The 20,600-nt window shown below is 38.1% G+C and overlaps 2 protein-coding genes across 6 annotated transcripts in view; one reads left to right on the top strand and one right to left on the bottom strand.

The window, feature by feature from the left end:
- The window catches only part of LOC138137420 (uncharacterized), a 143,847-nt gene extending 125,420 nt beyond the window's left edge, over positions 1 to 18,427 (top strand). For 3 of the 5 annotated variants that reach the window (XM_069056797.1, XM_069056794.1, XM_069056796.1), the window contains exons 2-8: positions 1,572 to 1,907; positions 8,153 to 8,319; positions 14,855 to 14,987; positions 16,045 to 16,258; positions 16,972 to 17,147; positions 17,202 to 17,325; positions 17,851 to 18,427. In XM_069056797.1, coding sequence (XP_068912898.1) covers positions 1,651 to 1,907; positions 8,153 to 8,319; positions 14,855 to 14,987; positions 16,045 to 16,258; positions 16,972 to 17,147; positions 17,202 to 17,325; positions 17,851 to 18,033 — 1,254 coding nt within the window. In that variant the 5' untranslated portion in view covers positions 1,572 to 1,650 and the 3' untranslated portion in view covers positions 18,034 to 18,427. The other 2 variants (XM_069056798.1, XM_069056799.1) reach the window with 2 other exon arrangements.
- Positions 1 to 19,807, bottom strand: part of LOC138137421 (carboxypeptidase N subunit 2-like) — a 34,243-nt gene extending 14,436 nt beyond the window's left edge. The window contains exon 1 of the mRNA XM_069056802.1: positions 19,693 to 19,807. The gene's annotated coding sequence lies outside the window, so the exon portion shown is untranslated. The remainder of the gene's footprint in view (positions 1 to 19,692) is intronic.
- Positions 19,808 to 20,600: the final 793 nt, after the last annotated feature.

Here is a 20,600-nt window from a genome sequence, read left to right as displayed (position 1 = left end):
TAAAGTCCGACTGAAAGCTTTTTCGATTCAATAATTTCGTCGTCCCGATCTAGAGTTTTTTGTTCGCGGTGGTTAACGTGGGGAAGAGGAAAGGCGTCTTTGAATAATCCTGGCGGGCTCTAGGAGCTTTGGGGCGATTAAGGAAGCTTGCGGTCGGTGTGTTCGCCGCCTTTTAATTAGACCACGATGGTGGGGCCGTTTCGAAAACACCAAAATATGATATCGACGTGTGTACGAAAAGTCAAAACAAATAATAAAAAAAAATCAGTCATTTTACTTTATTTTAAACGAGGGATAATTATTATGCTCCGAGGCAACACAATACTGTCAGTATATAAATCTTCGTGTTAAAATTATGAGCTGTTAATTATTTGACCTTTCGTGATTGTAAAACTTTCTCGTTTCGAGGAAAAAATTAATCCCGAAGGCACGAATTTTTTTTTTTTTTTTGAACTGGGGTGATACTTTTTGTTTTTAATAGCTTTAAACAAAAAAACTCACCAAGCGGAGCTACGAAAACATGTTAAAGGTCAATTTAACGTCAGATTTGTACATTTTTGTCTGTAAACTCGTTCGGTGAGAAAAAAGAAATGTAATAATAGTGATTTATTATTAATGGAAAAATTATAAATCTAAATTAACATTAATTGTTTTCGAAAGATAAAAACAAAAGGTAAATAAAAAACATACATACAGGGTGACATTGAAATTTTAACCAGTTGTAGAACTCTACAACAGTTTTATATATTTTATAAAATATGATATACAGGGTGTATTTTTAAAGTGTGCCGAAATTTTACCTACGAGATTGTGGAACAACGTAGAAGACTAAAAGCAATTCAAAAAAATCGTAGCTCAAAAATTAAATGTCATTTTATTTTTTGACAGCATTTTTTAAATATTTTTTCCGAGTTCTACATGAAGCCTAGTAGCTCGTGGTTAAGTTGTATATAATAATTCAAAGAGAGACTAGTTAATCACATAGAACGACTCGTTTGGTAAAAATTGGGGGGCAAAAAATCTTGGAAAACTTTTGCGAATTTTGAAAAATGTTATAGAGGAAAGTTTCATAAATTGGCGAGTTCTTCCACGGGTTAAAATTAACACACGTATTTCAGATACACCCTGTATATTGCCAAAAGAAGTTAATAATGATGATGATGATATAAAAATTCCATAAACATGACAAACTGTGCAGTGTATAATTAGCTACCGCTCTGTCATTTGTTATAATGAAATATGTAATAATAATAAAAAAAAATGTAAGTGTTAATTATTTTAAATGTTTGTTTGTTTCCAAGGTGTCTAATGGAAACACTCAATCAGAGACAATTAGTCAAGATACACAAAGCAAAATAATCCGTCACAGCCAATCACAGCTGACGAATCCTTCGTCCTTGCGCGCTTCCTCCTCGCTCGTCTTGTCCCACACACACGCGGAGGACAAAAGTGAAGTGACGCATTCGCCGTCATTTATTATTAGTCAATTGATCGCAGCCGACCCATTAGCGGCACCTGTTCACCTTGACCACATGAAAGATATCGTTGACGGTCGTCTTCCGTCATTTCAGATCCACCCAGACCCGTCGACGATGCGGCCGACGTCCGAGTGAACCCCACCAGAGGAGCGAGACAAGCCCCGCAGCGACGATGACCCTCCTGCACGGTGTCATCCTCACCGTTCTAGTGTCTTGGACGAACTGTTGTGATCTGGAACGGTTCTTTAGTGAGAAACAAGTGAGCGTCGAGGAGAGCGCCTCCACCTCCCGGATCGTGTTCAGGGGTTTCACGATCGCGTCGGAGCCGGCGCCCAACGACCTGCGAGGCGTCTCCACGGCCTACTTCGAGCTAATAAACACGTACAAAGGCGCCGAGACGCTGGAGGCTTGGGGCGCCAACAATTACAGGTACGTAACGAGGGGCGGGCTTGCTTTCGGCGCGAAAAAGCTCGAAAAAATATTAGTCACGGGCACGTTCCCGTTCTCGTTCACGTTTTATTTGGCAGTTTCACCGAATATGACGTTTTGATATGGTATTCGGGGGCGGTTTCTCTCCCAAGGATAATTTATTACGAAGTCGGATTCGAAAAATTTTACACCGGCCTAAGTGGATCGGGAAATCGACTTTACGACTCTGTCATAAATTCAAATTAGGAAAGAGTCGAGGAGCAGAATTTTAAAATTTTAATAAACAATTCGCACCATCGATCCATCTTCTTCCCTATCAAATTAATTTATTGGAGGATCTAGTTTCGCATAATTTGAGTGGAATTATACGAATAATGCCGGTTCAGTACTTGGAGCGCAGTCATTTTAAGACGATTATTCTGGAAAGTTTCCAATTAGTGCATCCACGGGAAAGCTAGTCCGGAACGGAGTTTTAAGAAAACTCCACCGAGCTTTTTCATTTTCTAATCAGATTTACTCGAAGGTGAAGGCAAATTAGATAAATCGGCGGGAGTGTTTGTACAGGGTGATTCAAGTTTTACCGCCCGAGCGAAAGCACCCACTTCTAATCGATTTAAAATTATCAAAAAATTCAGGAATGATTGTGCATCGCTGTAGAATATTCTGTAAAAGTTTAAACTTTTTTAGTGAAACAGGTAAATATTTCGTTTTAATTCAATCACCGCTAGATTAATTTACATAATTTTTCGATGAGAGTCCTTTCAAAAAATTTGGTGTCATTGAAATCACGAAAACATCACCGGTTTCCGAAATAAATGGAATTTGATATTAAAGTGCAAGATTTAGCTATGATTTATTATTTAATTGGGCGGTCACTTCCACAAAAGAGGTTGACGTGGCTTGTTTATGGACTTAAGAATTACTAGAAAAGTTGTCAACAGATGTGTACCCAACAATGAGGTATTTATTTATGACACTGCAGTTATAAACCTTGGTCATTTTTCGCTCTCAATGTTGAAATAGCAATAATTCAAAAACTAACAATTTTCTTTTGAAGCGAATTTCATAAATGTGTTCTTGTGAATTATGAGCGTGTCGAAAAAATTTTTTTTTTGTATCAAAATCGATTTTTTAAATTTTATGGCTCTGAATGAAGTGATACGGGAAAATTGATTGCACACATTCGAAGCCTTATATGTAGGGAATATGACCCCAACGTTTCATAATTTTTACTAATTTTTTAAGAGGGTTTATCGTGCTTGAATCACCCTGTAGGTACAGATAGGAGACTTAATCAGAACGTTGCAGGATCCTTAATTAGATCTCAGAGCCTTGTTGGTGATGAAGGATGCAAGTGTGGACCATGAAGAGTAATTTTCCTACCCGAAATATTAAAAAAATTACGCGTCCGGCTGGTTCCTGTGGGACCGGTGGAAAAACATTTAGCGAAAATTACTCTCTTTCTGTTTTGCGAATCCAAAGCGAATAAATAAAATTTAGTGCGAGTATATTTAATCGTTCAAATTTGTTTTTGGATTTCGTAATCAGCGAGTGGAAATTGATTTCGCTGTAAAACACTGACCCACAGAGTTGCCCGCCAGGAACAGGTTCGTGATTGTAAAATGATGTAGGAACAATCTTTGAAGAATTTTGTACGTTTTGATTTGTTTTCGCTTTCTTTTGGATCGGTTGATAGTTTGATATGACATTGATGTGGAAATTAATCAACATGACAAGACCAAATATTGAATTGAAGTGATTGGAATTTCAATGAGATGTTTTGGCCGTGGCATTCATTCACAATACGAAATGCTTTGGAATGCAGAAGAGGTAAAGGTGAATAAATAAAGACAGAAAGTGATAGTGGAAAAATCTGAAGAGATCAGGATAGATGAGGTGAGGATCGGTGCAGAAAATAGAATAGAAAATGCGTGAAAAAAAATGAATGAAGAATGAAACGGAAAATGTGAAATTCAAAAATATTACGAGAAGGTAGTAAAATAAATAGTTGACAGATGAAGAAGCAGGGAGAGTAAAAGTTAATGCAATGACGAAAAATTAAGTAAAACGATATTTGGAACGGCTTATGCAGGTTTTCAGAACGTTCTAATACTTTTATGAGGGTTGGAACGGTTGGGACAACCCATTGCTGTCGCCCGTCATTTCTTCCTGGGGTCTTCAACACATTTGTGCTCTCCAATTTTTGCAAAATAATAAAAGAAATTAAGTCGCACCGATAAGGATTGTCATAAATGTCATTTTTGATAATAATAATCATTTAAAAATCTAAGACCAAATTCAAATTAAAAAATTGTTAGCTATTCAACGTAGATTCGCGTGACAAATATTATGGACCATTTTTAATTAGTGGTCCCAACTAGTTAGGTACCTAGAAGGGCCCGTAAAATATAGGTGTCCCTGAAATGCTCGGCAAAATTTTAACCACGAGCTTACTAGGCTTCATGTAGAACTCGGAAAAAATATTTAAAAAATGCTATGTCAAAAAATAAAATGACATTTAATTTTTGAACTATAATTTTTTTTTAATTGCTTTTAGTCTTCTACGTTGTTCCACAACCTCGTAGGTAAAATTTCGGCACATTTTAAAAATACACCCTGTATATCATATTTTATAATAGGTATATTTTTGACATAGAATTTTTTAAATATTTTTTCCGAGTTCTACATGAAGCCTAGTAGCTCCTAGTTAAAATTTTGCCGCGCATTTCAGGGACACCTTGTATCTTTACGGACAAGCCAAAAACCATTGTAAGAGGCAATCCGGTTATTTTATAATTAGTTCCAAATATCGTTTCCTAATACTATGCCTAATAAATGTTTTATCTCACGCCGTGCGGTAAAGTATATCATTATTCGTTTAAAATGAGTGGGATAAATGGGATATATCGCACGGTCATGAATAAATATATTTAGGATATAAAATACATACGCAGAGTTATTATTATTTATGGAATCACTTAGGTTCCGCTTGAGTAAAATACAGATTTTGGATCTCTAAATTTTTAAAACACAAGACCAACTCTGTAGAGATAATTCGTCTCACGCATTTTTAACAACACAAATTGTTCTTTATTGTAAATTTAAAATAGTTACGATGAAACACCTACACCATGATTAAATTCAGATTATGATCTTGCATTTCAATGAATGCGTTGGAAACCATAAAACGCAGCCGATGATGCGTAAAATACTTAAAATATTAAAAATGAAAGTTAAAACATCCATGCAAAAAAATAATTTTTAACCGTACCGGAGGCAAAATGTGTTTCTTTTTTTTTAATTAAACCCACCTCCCAAATTTCACCAGAAATCTTTTCAATCTTTCCATTTTAGAGAGCTCGTTTTAAACATGAATGGATATTTTTTTGTAACTTTCCCTAATGTCGCTGCTGTTGGAAAACGAATTTATTTTTTAAACTTTGTTAAACCGCCTACTCGAGTTGTGAATTTTATTTCAAAACTCTGCGTCCCCGGAGTCGCTGTTAATGCACTTCGTAAATGAATCAGGGCTTGGTCACATATTTGAAATGCTTCCTGTCAAACATTTATTTGTCCTGCCATAAAATCGCCGCTCCTTAAGGAAACAGATCCTGTGGTTCTTGGAAAAGATGTGGTTTACTTGAAAGTAAAGTGTAAAAAATTCTGATCAAAAAGTCAATATACTTTTTTCGGTACCTCCCAAGAAAGTGAGTCTGTATCCATAGTAGGTGAAAGTTGTTTCTCTTTCGCTCACTGTCTTTCACTCACTGGTTTTCATTTCATAATTGAAATTCGATTTCAATCAGCTCCGCTTCGTGGACAAATACGCAATTCGCGTGAACGAAAGCTTTGCTTTCCTCACTCTTACTGTAAATAACTATTTCTACCACCTCAACAGAAGGTAAAACGGCAACATAAACAGCGAAGATGAAATAAAATAAAACGCAACTTGACAACGGCAAGTGTGCTTACTCTGAGGATGCGATTTTGAGGTTATTTAAATTAAAAGAAGGTAGTCGAAAATAAATAAATAACTGTTTTTTAAAATTTATTTTTGCGGTAACAACAGCTGCATCAGATATTCATGTTCAAATTTATGGTCTTCTTAACCAGTTTTTAATTAATGATCGAATCGAGAAACCGTCAAAAGAACAATGTTTCAAGCGAAAATATTGTTTTTGGATTATCAGTGCTCGGAAAAATCGGTCACGGACGCTTCCCTCGGTTCAATAATAATTAATTACCGCGAGCCGATAGCCGACGATTGTGAAAACATGACAGACAATACTTGTCAACAGACACTTACGAAACAACATTGTTAATGAAAATCGAAGCGCTTTGCTTTGCTGTGACGTCGCCAAAAAATTCGCAAAGCGATAATGATCGGCGTGTTTGTTAAACGCACACGTTGTATCAATTTTTTCGGTATTTGTCGACAAAACAGAACAAGTGGTGATCCATGTGGGCCCATCACATGATTGATCACCGGCTCCAATGACGTATTTTATCAAATACATACATTTAAAATGTTTTCGTCCTCGACTTGTGGAAGAATCTAAAACGCAAAACAAAACCAAAAAACCAATATTAACTCTTCTTTCTATTTAGTTTGCAAACAAGCGGTTCGGAAGTGTTAAATTACGAAAAAATTGTTTTGATTCTCGCGTCGACTGAACAAACACGACCATTTCCCATCCGATTGTCGTTGCCTTTTTTACGAAGTAGAGAACAGACCTCGTGTTTGTCGTGAAGACGGTTATTATCCGTCAATTTTTCCCCGATCTAAATGGACGAAGACATCTGCGTCGTGATCAAATTTTCCGGAAGGAAACGTGTGCACCAGGAGCTATTTATCGAGCTGAGGATCGGAGATGAAAAATAAATTGGCTGACCTTCAATATGTGTTGCACTTTGTTAAAAGATAAAAGCTAGGGGATCAGTCTTCGAATGGAAGTGACAGTTTTAGATTTTTTATGAGATCAAATAAAAGTCCATCAGAGGGACCAAGATTTGATAACGCACCTCGAGATTCCAAGAACTTTTCGTTTGGTTTTTTAATCGACGTGTAAACGTGATTATTTGAACAATTGTTAAGTAATTATTGACGTTTGGAGGTGAATTCCGCGAAAAATAACGTCAATCCGACAGTTCACTGTAACGATGATAAGTATTTTATGTTTGATTTATTTTTATTTGATCTATTAATGCAGAAAATTACTAATCTAAATTACACACAAGGATATTATCGAGTCATAATGTACTCATAAAACCGGTTGCTTTCAATGAAAATTTCCTTAAAACAAAATGAAAAACAAAGATCCAAGAAGAACCGAGCCCCGTGGATGCATGGCAAGCGCGTCCGGTTTGAATTCGGGAGGTTCGGGGTTCAAATCCCAGGCCGGGCCATAATTGAATAGTGGTTTTTTTCAAAGTTTTCCTCATCTAGTCTTGTGGAGTCATCCACAGGAAGAGAATACTGCCACAGAAACCACATCCTCTGAAAGTACTCGACTTTGACAGTCCCTACCGAAGGTCGGAGCGGGGTTATAACGGTACTACTCCAAAGCCGTCAGTGTATTTCAACAGATCGAAAACCACTAGAAGTAACAATCTGTGTTCTGTCAATTAAGTAAAAACGAACTAAACAGTTCAGTTTTTATTTTAATCCAAGTTTCTCTTGGCTGAAGAGCAAACAATCAATTGCAATACCTAAAACCCAAATAAATCTTGTTTGATTTTGTTCTCTACTTGTTGCTGTGAAAGGCATTTTTTTGGTATGCTAATATGTTTTGTGTTAATTAAATTCAAATTGGAGAACAAATTGGAAATGTTTGACAGTGCGAGCCTACCTACACATGTTTGGAAGAAAGACCCGCAGCGGTTTCACAGATGTATTTGTAAAAGGTGTAGATTTTCACATGGTGAAACAACAACACTCTCTACTAAATTTAATTAAATTGAATAATATATTTACGCCGCCACTCTGTACTATTGTTTCCGTTTTAATACATGTGCTAAATTAAACTCGTAAAATATTCGAATTAGTAAAATGCAAATCGGAACGGGGATTTGTCGGTCCGACCTTTAGCACAACCTAATTGAGTTATAAACGCGGTGTTGAGCCAGGTCTGAACCCGTTAAACCGATAAATAATCGCGAATTGCATCAAACAGGCCGACCGAGATTATCTGTTTTTTGGTGGGAGGTCGTGGTGTGGCAGTAACGAGTGTATTTTGCATTTCCAGGAGAATAAATGTCACGTTTGTGACGAGACCGTCGGCGGAGTGCCCCGAGGGTAGCGAGGTCCCCAGGGAGTACATCATATTTTGTAATCTAGAAAAGGACGAACTGAGAGCTACTTCGGTGGCCAAATGGGACGACAGTGCCGATCAGAGGGTCTGGACAGCGTTAGGTCAGTAATTGATTTTTTTCTGACGTGTTGCGCCCCATTCTGTGAAGGGTAAATTTCTCGTGACCGGATCAGATGATGTTTTAAAAGCTCCACTTGGAATTCGTCCTTTAATCCAATCACGATTTCGGGTCTAACAGATGAGCAAAAATTCCGAACAGTTTTTCGACAGATTGTAGATTACAGGGTACAAACGGAGATTCCTGATTTTTCCACCCCTCTAGGGGATGAAAATGTCAAAAGAAACGTCATAATCAGATAATATTGATTTGTGCTGGTCCTACCTGAACGTCATTCGTAGCTTATTAAATTCTGAACAGCCATACAATACAATACAGTAATCGCTGGTGCAAAATATTAATTTACGCAACAAGTGTATAAAGTAGGATTTTTTTCACACAATCGTAACGCCATGAGTAAAAAATGCATTTTATGCATGAGTTCCGTACAATATTTATTCTACTACTGTCTGCTATTTGGAAAACAAACAACATCAAAACACAAATCAAAAATTTGACGTTTACAAAGCAAAAGCACGAAATAACTTCAATTGTTTTCAATGCACAGTTATGATTCTGCTATTTCGCTGTATCTATTTGCATAACGCCAAAGTACTTTTTTTTAACGGTTTTTACTTTTTTTATTATTACCACACCACAAACAGTGAAATATATTTAGCATCGTTTTTTAACAGCTATAAAAAATATTAGATATTTGTATACAAGGCCACGAAATCGAGTAAAAAATTGTCGCCGAGGTCGCTTGCGGCCGAGGCACGACAATCTCGAGGATGTTTTGTATCTTCGTGTAAATTTCACGCGCTGGACTATTAAACATTTGCCAATTAAGAGAAATGTAGTAATCAGTGTTATCAGAGACGAAAATTGCCCATTCTAGGTGGTAATTAGATGAAAAATAATCACCGAACATGAGTTAAATCCTTGGCAGTCACGTTGATGCTCCAGTTAACTATCCACATTACACTAAAGTCGAATTTCGTAGCGCGAGCACCGAACAGAAATTAAATTTGTACAGAACAATAACAAAGTTTCAGCTAGAAAACCAGAATAAATCTCCAGGTCGGAAATCAACTGTCAAAATAGTAAAGCTCCGCACAATGTACGAGTACGAGTTTTATAGCGAAACCGACGGTGAACACTTCAATGTTCTGTCGTGTGTTTGTTTTCGGTGGAAAATCGAAAAATGATTTCATCTTGTTTCAAATAACGTAACTTTGCGGATAAGGAGTAATTTCTTTTACGGGAGCGGAGCTTTTCATTTCTCGTTCGATTGCCGAAGCGCATTTGTTCCCCAGCAGGAAAAACTCCGAAACGCGGACGATTCGAATTTCTCTCGTTTTCCGACAAAGCTAAATCGGCAACCATTAAACAGTGTTTCCCCCAGATGGAAATCGTTTATGAAGAAAATTCGATTTTCATTCTTCCCCGCTACAGTATGTATAAGATCTAATGCGTATCAGTATCGTAAATAATAACGAAACTTGCAGGATTCTTGCAGGAAAACCTCCGCTGTTAGTCTTTTCCAAAAGTTACGATTGCAAAAAATATTTTTTGTACAAAGCGTTATTTTAGTCTCTCAAAATAGATTATAGATAAGTGCCTTTTCATCCCTGATGTAATTATTAGCCTCGCTGCGCGCACCCAATAAACTTACACTTTCATTGTTAGAATTTTGATGCAAGTATTTCCATCTTTATCTGACGTCCGAAGCTTTCAAAGAGCTTTAAAACCAACCAGAATATTTAAAAGCACGGATTCATACGTCGCGTATTGAAGCTCTGATACTTAAATCGTCTTGCATAATCAGCTTTGAAGCTTTGTACGAAGAAAAAGTGTACACGGCCGTGCACAAAGCTCACTTTTTAATTACGTCTCTTATTATGTTTTCCGTTCGCCGCAACTTGGGAAATACGTTCCAGCATTTCCTCGTCGCGATACACTTAATATTCTTCGAGTGGCTCTCCGGCTTGTTCCCACTGATAAAAAATAAAATAAAGGAACTGGACCAAAAGAAATGTCTCGTAACGAGCACCGGAAAATCTCTCCACTCCAGTCCGAGGAACTCCGGTAATTGCATCTTATGTGCAATTACCGGATTTCCTCGTTTTCCCATATTTACGGCTATTTCGGTTTGCGTGGCCTCTGAAATGTAGACAGATAAAATTTTATTGAAAATATTTTTTATTGCCACTTCGGGGCTCTCCGGTTATTGCGATCGATAGCGACTTCGCGAGCGATATTGTGTTTGTGTGTTTTGCAAGTGCTGAATAAACAGTTGCGACTTTCAAATATCCTGTTTATTTGGAGTTGTCTCTGCAATTTTATCTTTTTCACCGTTTTTACATTTTCTCAAGCGAATTTTTATTCAAGATCACACAAAAAGAAATTTCATAATTGCGGCGTTGGAGATAACAAGCGCCGTTATGGGTAATGGGCGCTCTTCAAATTGTCATTCGCAGCAAAAAAGCTCAAGCATCAAATCAACAAATTTTTCCAAGCTTGATCACTAAATAATCTAAATACATCTTCTTCAATTCCTTGTCATCTGTATCGCTAGATACTTTGGTCTACAAAGTGTGAAGGAAATGATATCTGGAAGAAATAGGAACTAGTTGAAGTATTATTAGATACCAATATACAGGGTGTTTTTGAAATGCGTGCACAAATTTTAATAACGAGCTACTGGCTATGTCAAAAAATAAAATGACATTTATTTTTTGAGCTACAATTTTTTTAAATTGCTTTTAGTTTTCTACGTTGTCTTACAACCCCGTAGGTAAAATTTCGGCACATTTTAAAAATACACCCTGTATATCATGTTTCATAAAATGTACGCCAATGCGAAGTAACCTATAGGAAATATGCTTTAAAACAAGGAAACCGCATTGGTGTACGTTTTGTAAAATATGATATACAGGTGTATTTTTAAAATGTGCCGAAATTTTACCTACGAGGTTGTTTGACAACGTAGAAAAAATAAATGTCATTTTATTTTTTGACAGAATATTTTAAATATTTTTCCGAGTTCTACATGAAGCCAGTAGCTCGTGGTTAAAATTTGTGCCCGCATTTCAAAAACACCCTGTATTTTATTCCTAGTCTATTGCAGCGAGGGGAATAATTACGCGAGGGATCAAAATGATTTTAATCCCTTCAATACATTCGACGGGATTTGAAGATGCGCAGGTTGTTTAGTCTGCAACATACGTCCCACCACTGTATACCTACATTGAATCTGAACGCACTCGTGTGTTATCAGAGACATGGATTACATTTGTATGGTAATAGAAAATCAACAAGTCTGACGCTCCTGCACAAACTTCCTCCTCACACTTCCGCTTGAATAATGCTTGGAGTGTATTGAAATGATTACTGCTCGAGACAAAAGACGTCAAAACTGTGGTATTTTCTTTAAACGGAACAGAATAAAATTTAACTGCGTCTAGAGGTGCAAAAGGAATAAAACTAGATCTCGCCCTATTGTCGCCTCGAAAAACCCACTTCTCCATTGTTTCCTCCGCGATAAAAACCACCTTTTGTTTTTCCTAGACAAAAGCTCATCGGAGAGCTTTCCACTGTACACACAACCGGGTTACGTTTTAACATTATCGAAGTGTAATATAAATCTCACTCCTGGCGTGGCTCTTTCAATTTTCCCCGACAAGAAATGATCAAAAGTGGAATAACCTCATTCGGAGGCGACGTCGCCGTCGCTTTGCCGCCGCCGCGAAAAATGACTTAAGCAAGCACCCACCCAGGAATGACGTTTTATTCATCACGGAAAAAATCTGATTGTAGCCAGGACGAAAATGGATGTGCTTTTAAGGAACGCAGATTTATTATGACATTCGGAACGTGAAAGTTGTCGCTTTAGATATTCTTTACGTCGCGTATCAGTCTGATATAATGGCGAGCTCCCTCGCAATTCGTTGATCCTTTGACCCATTTATGTATCCTTGAGGCGCCTAATTCCAGGAGAAAACAGGAAACGACGCCGAATTATAAAACGCTGAATCGGAATTAATTGTCGGCGATGTCGACGTTTTCTTGTCTTCGCCCTGCACTTTTGACTGATTGTCTTAAATTAAATTATTTGTTGAGCTACAGCGCGCGGATTTTTGTCTTTGTCGGATATCACGGAATTAATTTCGGTGCAACAAAGCTTTTTCGGAAACGTTTCGTAATTATTTGCACTGTGGATCACGAACGCACACAAATACTTTGCATATTTAATCCTGCTGTCGGTGTTCATTAAAATTAACATCATAAATTAAAATTTGTGTTTGCCGGATACGTACTGCGTAATTAGATGATGAATACACAATCATTTGCGCTGGGATTACGATGTGTTTGTTTCATCACTAAAAATAATTCTCGTTTCAACTAAACTTTCCAACACTATTCATAAATCAGGAATGTTTTTAACCGGAACAAAAACAGCTTGGCACATGAAATGCGCATAACAGGAAACGAGTAAGACAAAGATGTGGCTAGGGTTGTAGGTATGGTACACCCAATGAAGCAAATCTGCTGAACATACATGTGCCAAGCTGTTTTTGTCGAGCTGTAGTACATACAGGGTGTTTTTGAAATGCGTGCACAAATTTTAATCACGCGCTACTGGCTTCATGTAGAACTCGGAAAAAATATTTAAAAAATTTCTATGTCAAAAAATAAAATGACATTATAGAGGGTGTGTTTTTAAAATGTGCCGAAATTTTACCTACGAGGTTGTTTGACAACGTCGAAGACTAAAAGCAATTAAAAAAATTGTAGCTCAAAAAATAAATGTCATTTTAATTTTTTGACATAGAATTTTTTAGATATTTTTTCCGAGTTCTACATGAAGCCAGTAGCTTGTGGTTAAAATTTGTGCACACATTTCAAAAACACCTTGTATATAGTTTTTTTGGTAATTGTTCACTTTAACTAGTTCTGGAATTTCCGCGTTTTTTCTGGCTAGACAGCCTCAGGACGTCCTTCTACATTGTTTCCCATCAGTCAAACCTTGTGCAAATGAAAATTTTCCTTACCCTTTAGTTATACTAAGACTTGGCGCGACCTTGACGCGACCTTGAAATACAACAAGAGATTAAAAAAAGGCATTTGCACAAGATTTCAATGGTGGGACACGATCTAGGAGGACCCTCTGAGGCTGTCTAGCCAGAAAAAACGCGAAAATTCCAGAAGTAGTTAAAGTGAACAATTACCGTTTTTTTTATTTAAGTTTTGAGCGATATCTCCAATTATTATTAACATTTGACAGAAGAAATAAGTTTATTTAATAAAGAAGTATTGTTACTACTACTTACAATAATTTACAATAACTCTTCACCTAGGAATCAAGAGAAGAAACATATCACGAGAAGAGCTTTTGTAATTTCTGTATTACAAAGATTTGCCGGATTTACCATTGTGATTTAATTTGCTAATTGAAAACAATCCTCACACTTCGCGCCAGAAAATTGGCCTTCAATTAAAAAAATTAACTGTAACTAATTTTGTGCCCTAGCTAATCCCTCCTTTGTCCATAAATTAAATTTGTCCCAATTAAAACGCAATGTAGCGCCGCCCCCGGAAGAGACTTAACGAAATAATTTACGAGAGCTTTAAAAAGCACAGTTGTAGCGGTCGTGTAAGATGGTGTTTTAACTCGTTTTGTACCTACGTTTCGGTCTGTTTAAATTAAAAATATTGCCTGAGGAGGAGAAGGAAAACTTCGCGTTTCGTCCCGTCTTTGTGTGACATTGTTCGTCTTAGTGGGTTAAGTAAATTTCATCAAGCGACGCTTACAACGGTCCCGATTTAACGAAACCAAACGAAAAATAATTAATCTAGTTTGTTGCTTTGTCCGTGGCTCGTTGTGTTTTGTATTCGAGAGGTTTATTGTGTCGGTGAAGAGGTCTCAGGCGAGGGTTGCTCAGTTATTGGGATTATGAAATTATGGCTCTGGGAAAGTTTCAAGATTTGTACAGGATTACGAGTGTTTCTAACGTCGCAGGACATTTGCCGCTTATAATTCTGATAACCTCGTACCAGTGGAGGCTTTCAGATTAAAATATGAGGCGTGAAACCAGGCCTCATCACTAAAAAAAAAAAAAAAAAAAATCGAGTCAAGACTTGAAAATATTGATATGACGGTACTGTCCTAGATCTTTTACGTTTGCAAGTTGCCTCTTTTGTTTAATTTGGTGATAAATTGCGAAATTATGAGATCGGGTTTGTAGGTGGGGGTCGAGTTTTTCTTCGGGTTAATTGAGTGATTTGAGTTGTTCCCACTTAACACTTCTTCGCTCTATTTACCCCCGTTATTAATCGGCACCCTTACTTAGGGCGTGTTCTTGCGACCGCATCATCGCCTCTCGCTCCAGCCCTCTTTGTCGTCGGCGCGTCAACTCGGCAAGAGTTAAGGGAATAATTTATCCGCACCCCCCAAGAAATCCCCCGTTCGTATCCGTAGTAATCCTCCGGGTGAGTGTATTGTGCGTGCACTAATCCCATTTCCGGTCGACTTCCAGGCTGGAGCTCGTGGAGCGACTGGTCGTCCTGCAGCGTGAGCTGCTCCTCCGGAATCCAACAGCGGACCCGCCACTGCCTCGCCGCCGACTGTCCCGGATTCAACGTGGAGCAGCGACACTGTAATCTATTCGGGTAGGTCTTACATTATATTAAGGCTTAATTATGTTTAGAGTCGTCTTTGTGCCCCGTCTCGGATTTGCTTTTGTTAAGCGTTCCGGCTTAACTTGTTTGCCTGACGACGACAATGAGAAGAGAAAAAAGGGAAAAACGAGCACTCGTTGCGCTCGAGGAGCGGCGCACGTTTTTTTCCGGGGGTCTGTTGGGGTTACGGCGACGTTAAGTAGATAATAAATTGGACTGTTTTGTAATAAAAATGGGGATTTGTGTTGTACAAATGGCTCCGGCTGGATGCTGCCCTGACGCTTCAATTTGGGTTTTTGTTCGTTGGGGGTGAAAGTGAAATTTGCCGAGACGAGAGGCGAGGTTGGGGTGGCGCGACGGCTCCCTGAGGAGGGCGCGCTTTTGAACTGCATGCTCCAGTCGCTGTGATTCTCATTTTTGCCACCATCAACTTCCAAGAAGACATTTCTTCCAAATTAAAAAAAAAAAGAAATCTAACAAACGTCATTTATTAGTCCCGGCTGTAAAATGCAACTATTACATGACCTAACGATCACTACTAAGTAATATCCGGGACCGACAGCTTTACATCTCCTCCGAAAGATGGTACTGATTTGAAAAAAAACCTAATGTTTTCACCGGGAATCGAACCCGAGCGGTATGGGTGATGAGCCAGTATCTAGCCCCTGAGCCATGACCACTACTCTAGTTTACTGTACACCTAGCTCGACTTATGCAGCATTTTATAACGTACTAATACTTTTATGAGGGTTGGAACGTTTTGCTGTCGGCAAATTACTGAAGATTCAGAAATGGTATTTAAACATTTCTTATTGCGGTCCAGATTTCAGAACCTTCCACTTAGTTGATTTTGGAGTTTCAGTCACTTCTTCAGTTTTTTTCAAGCGCTCGTTTGATCTCGACAAAGAATCGAGGCGAAAAATCCCACAAACAAAAATCGCGATTCGGAGATCCCGTAATAGCTCATTCTCATCAAAAATCCCGAATCGGGTCTGATTAAAAGCGACTCTTTGAGCCTCGCCAGACGTATTAATGATTTCCTTTTCAGATGCGACGAAACGGTGAACCCTCTGGCGCTGGAAGAGAGCCGCTTTTTCCACCCCTCGAAGGATCGTTGGCAGACGGTGCCGAACAGGCCGACCGCTTGGCGTCTCAAACCCAATTCCTATATATGGGTGCCGTCTATGCAGCTCTTTCCCGACGCCAAGATTCGACCCTTTCCGAGGGAGTTCGCCCTGTTCGTCACTTTGAGGGTGCAGAATGTAAGTGTCCCGTCGGCCGATTTATCTTCATTGAATTTTATGTTTCCCTTTTCTTAGTCTATTCTATTACCGCCGATAAAGGAACTCTACACATGCACCCCGTTTTTGCAATATTGTCCTTCGCCTTGTTCTTTCGCCACCATCAATCATCCTCCTGACGTCGCTGTTTTTTCGCCTTTATTCTCTTATTATTCTTCGCTGATGCGACGTCGCTAAAGGAATGTGTCTTGCAGCGAACTACACTTTTCTTTCCAAACGGAAAACTACTTTTCACTCACTAACGTGCAAAAGGAAATTCACATCTTCTTGCTGCCTCTTCATACCTCTCACACTAATAATGTTAATTCACACTATACGGTTCAACAGATTTCCATCCCAATTAAATTAATGGACCTAACCCGGCGCATCCACCATTTTCACTACGATAATTGGATAACATGAGCAAATTCTGCTTGCACTCGTTACCAAAACACCAACCAACATTCTCCTCATTACAGTTTTACCAAACAATTTTTTAATTAAAATGGTCCAATCAAATTAAAATCTGTCTTGCATTTATTCCAAGAGTACATGGTTTGACAGGTTCCGCGGGCAGAACACTTTTCGGACCGAATTTTTTTTTTTGTTTTGTTTTTTTTTTTGTTGAGCCTCGGAGCTCCTCTTTAATACGTTTGTCTCTTTAATACGTTTGTTTTCCGTTGTGTGTGACGCAGCAGAGCACGATGGGCACGATATTCAGTTTGCGTTCGCGCCGCCGCCAGGACACCTATTTATCCTTGGAGATAGCAGGAATTGATTTGAAACTGATCCACGCCGCGTCGAACGGGACCGACGTGGTCCGGATACCGACCCAGCTGGGCGACGGACAATGGCATCAAATAGCGATAAGGTAGGGGAAGTCCCCGTCGGAGGGATCTCCGAATTGACAGCGTTTCGGTTGCAGCATCCGAGACGACAGCGTCGTGGACAGTTATGTGGACTGCGAGTGGTCCAGGACTGACATTTTGAGGTCTCACACCCTCGACATACCCGACGACTCCGACCTGATCATCGGTTATCTGTTTACGGTAATTAACGTTATCCCAGGAGCTTAGTGTTATATCCCTTTGAATTAGGTCGACGGTTCTGGGGTCGGGGTGGTCGGTTCGTGATCTTTACGGCAGGGGGCGCACAGAACTCGACACAGGATGGTCCAGACAGGTTCAACTGGAGCCAAATCCGGAATTCCAAATCATTTTTATTTCTACAAACGAAACTGTATGGTCCAGACAAGTTCGATTGGGGCCAAATCCGGTGACCCGAATGGACGTTTCGAGGATTTCAGTGTTTTCGACGGACGAGAGAAACGGTTTGGTGTTATTGGAGCCAATGTGGCGTCGCCGGAGACGAGTTGGCAGACATCTCCACCTATAAATATTCCCTTAATAGATATTGTGCGTCCCGACTAGATTTACATAAGAATGTGGAAGGAGCTCGACGTTTCTGCGTCAGGGTGAATTCCGAAATGTCTGTGAAAAACAACAAAAGGATATGCGAAAAAATGTATCCTTTGTGTGTCACATCTGATAAATTGCCTCTGTTTGTCATTATAGGGAGATTTGGAACAGCTATCGATAGTTCCCGATCCGAGACTTGTCAGTTTGCAGTGTTCCTCCCTCCGGACGCCAATCATCGATCCGACCGTCAAAGACATCAACGAAGAATCAAAGACCGAAAGGAGCACGAAACCGTCGAAAAAGAAGCGCTTCAAAGTCATCCAAATGAGCAAACAATAAACAGTGATAAAAGATTTAATCGAGCGATGTAAAAATATTATTTGATTAGTACAATCAATAATGCATATTTGTATATTGAATGTTTAATGTTTTAGTCTTGTTTCGTTTGTCTCAACTGATTCGTTAACAATTGTTGTACCTGCATGACAATAGGCACTTGTTAATACGGAACACATGATTTACCGTAGGAATTGTGTTTCTAGACGTGGACAATAAAATTCTTGATTATCGACCGACTCACTTTGTCTCGAGCTGGACTAGAGTTTTTCTATTGTGCATTCATGTAAAAGACGTATTTATTTTTTGTTACTTGCTTTCAAAATGGATTTTATTGTAACAGTGTAGCTAGAAGAGATTTAACTGTTTTTAAATAAATATTTCACGGAAATAACCACCACGTCTGTCATTTTATCACCCCTTTGCTCATCATTACTTTTTTGCGCCGGGTTTAAATGAAATAACATGGAAAGAAATTTGTTATCGGATGTGAAATCAATATCGTTGGAATTCTTGTGGGTGACAGCTTAATTAATTTTATTCGATGGGATGTCGATTGCGAGTTTGCATCCAGAAAGACATTTTTTCCAGGGTGAAATAAACGGTGAGAAGTGTGGCGCAGGCCGAGACAATTCCAGAATACAAATTGGAAAAGTTGTTAAGAAGTGATCAGAACGAAGAGATAAAAATGGTGCAATCAAAGCGTAGTCAGCGTTGCCGTTCGGAAAAGAGTTTTGTCGTGGTACAATTTACATCTTTGGGTTTTTGCATCGACGGGGGAGGGTTTCTTTTGGACGTTTTAATTGATAGGGGCGAGTGATAATTTGAGTTGAGCGTTTTGGTTCGTGAACGCGTCGATTGTGTTAATTACGGACAAAATTTGAATAATAAAGACGGCGGAGTGTAATGTTGTTATTGAGTTAAAGTGGAGTGTTTGTTTGAGATGGCAGCGAGAGGTAAGAATGAGAAGAAGGCGACAATCGACAAGGTAATTATTCTTTGTTCAAATGAAACATGACAATTTACTTGGAGTCGTGACGAATATGTCGCGCAGCAGATTTTCTGTGTGTCGAGAAAACATGGAAGTTCCAGAATAAAAATAAACTGAAACATAAAACTCGGCGCTTTTCTGAACCTAAATATTTTTTATCATATTTTGCAAGATTGAAACATGTATTGAACCATCATTTACTTAAGTAATTCCAACATTTTATTTACGTTTGTTTGGTTTTTAACAAATAAAAGCATAAATTCAAAAAAAAAATTGCAAAGTTGAGTAAATTAGTTAGGTTATGTTTACGCAGTCTAGCTTAACTCTGACGCCTCAATCTTTACGAAAAAGAAACACGTCTTGATATTTTTTTATGATCTGATTCTATTTACGAATCTGTAAGGGGAATCAGAGGAAGCAGGTATTAATTTTATTTAGAAAAACAAATGTCCATGCCAGGAACATAACCTCACTTCCAAAGAATGAACGAATTTCTCACTTTGTGATTGTAATATGCAGAATACGTTAATTTTCGATGCCCCGCTTGTCAAATTAAAACATTTCTACAATTTTTTGGATAATTTGGCGACCGATAGTCAAGATTATAACCAAAAATTTTTTTACATTTTTTACAATTTGCATGAGATTAAATTATAATTGGAGTTTCTTACCTTGAAAGCAAAATCATTACAGGAGGGTCAGGTCAGGTCAGATTCAATTTGAGAGTTTTAAACAATTTTTATACATAATTTGTTACTAAAACGCGACACAATTCTTGGCGAATCGTTTGAACACAAAGAGTAAGTAACAAAACTAGGGTTATACTTTTTAAAGTTGGCAACAAGAAACTTGCAAAGTTAAGTAAATTAGTTAGGTTATATTTACGCATTCTAGCTTAACTTTGAAGTCTCAATATTTACAAAAAGGAAACATGTCTTGAGGTCTTTTTTTATAATCGATTTATCTTCTTACGAATCTGTAAGGGGAATCAGAGGGAGTATTAATTTTATTTCGAAAAAATCAAATTGTCCATGCGATGAACATAACCTTACTTCCAAAGATCGAACGAATTTCTCACTTTGTGATTGTAATATGCAGAATACGTTATGTTTTACTGCTCTGCTTGTCAAATTAAAACATTTCAACAATTCTTCGATAATTTGGCGACAGATTAACAATATTATAACCAAACAAATCTTTACATTGTTTACAATTTCAAACGGAGAACGGACTAAATTATAGTTAGGGTTTCTTACCTGGAAAGCAAAATCGTCACAGGACGGATCAAATCAGGTCAGGTTCAGATTGAGATTTTAAACAATTTTTATAATTTGTTACTAAAACGCGAGGCAATTCTTGGCGAATCATTTGAACGCAAAGAGTAACAAAACTAGGGTTATACTTTTTAAAATTGGCAACAAGAAACTTGCAAAGTCGAGTAAATTAGTTAGGTTATATTTACGCAATCTAGCTTAACTTTGAAATCTCAATATTTACAAAAAGGAAACACGTCTTGATGTCTTTTTTTATAATCGATGTATCTTCTTACGAATCTGTAAGGGGAATCAGAGGGAGTATT

The sequence above is a fragment of the Tenebrio molitor genome, chromosome 8 (genome assembly GCF_963966145.1).
Source record: "Tenebrio molitor chromosome 8, icTenMoli1.1, whole genome shotgun sequence".
Lineage (NCBI taxonomy): Eukaryota > Metazoa > Arthropoda > Insecta > Coleoptera > Tenebrionidae > Tenebrio > Tenebrio molitor.
Note: the sequence above shows the minus strand (reverse complement) of the source record. Positions and strands in the feature narration are given on the sequence as shown.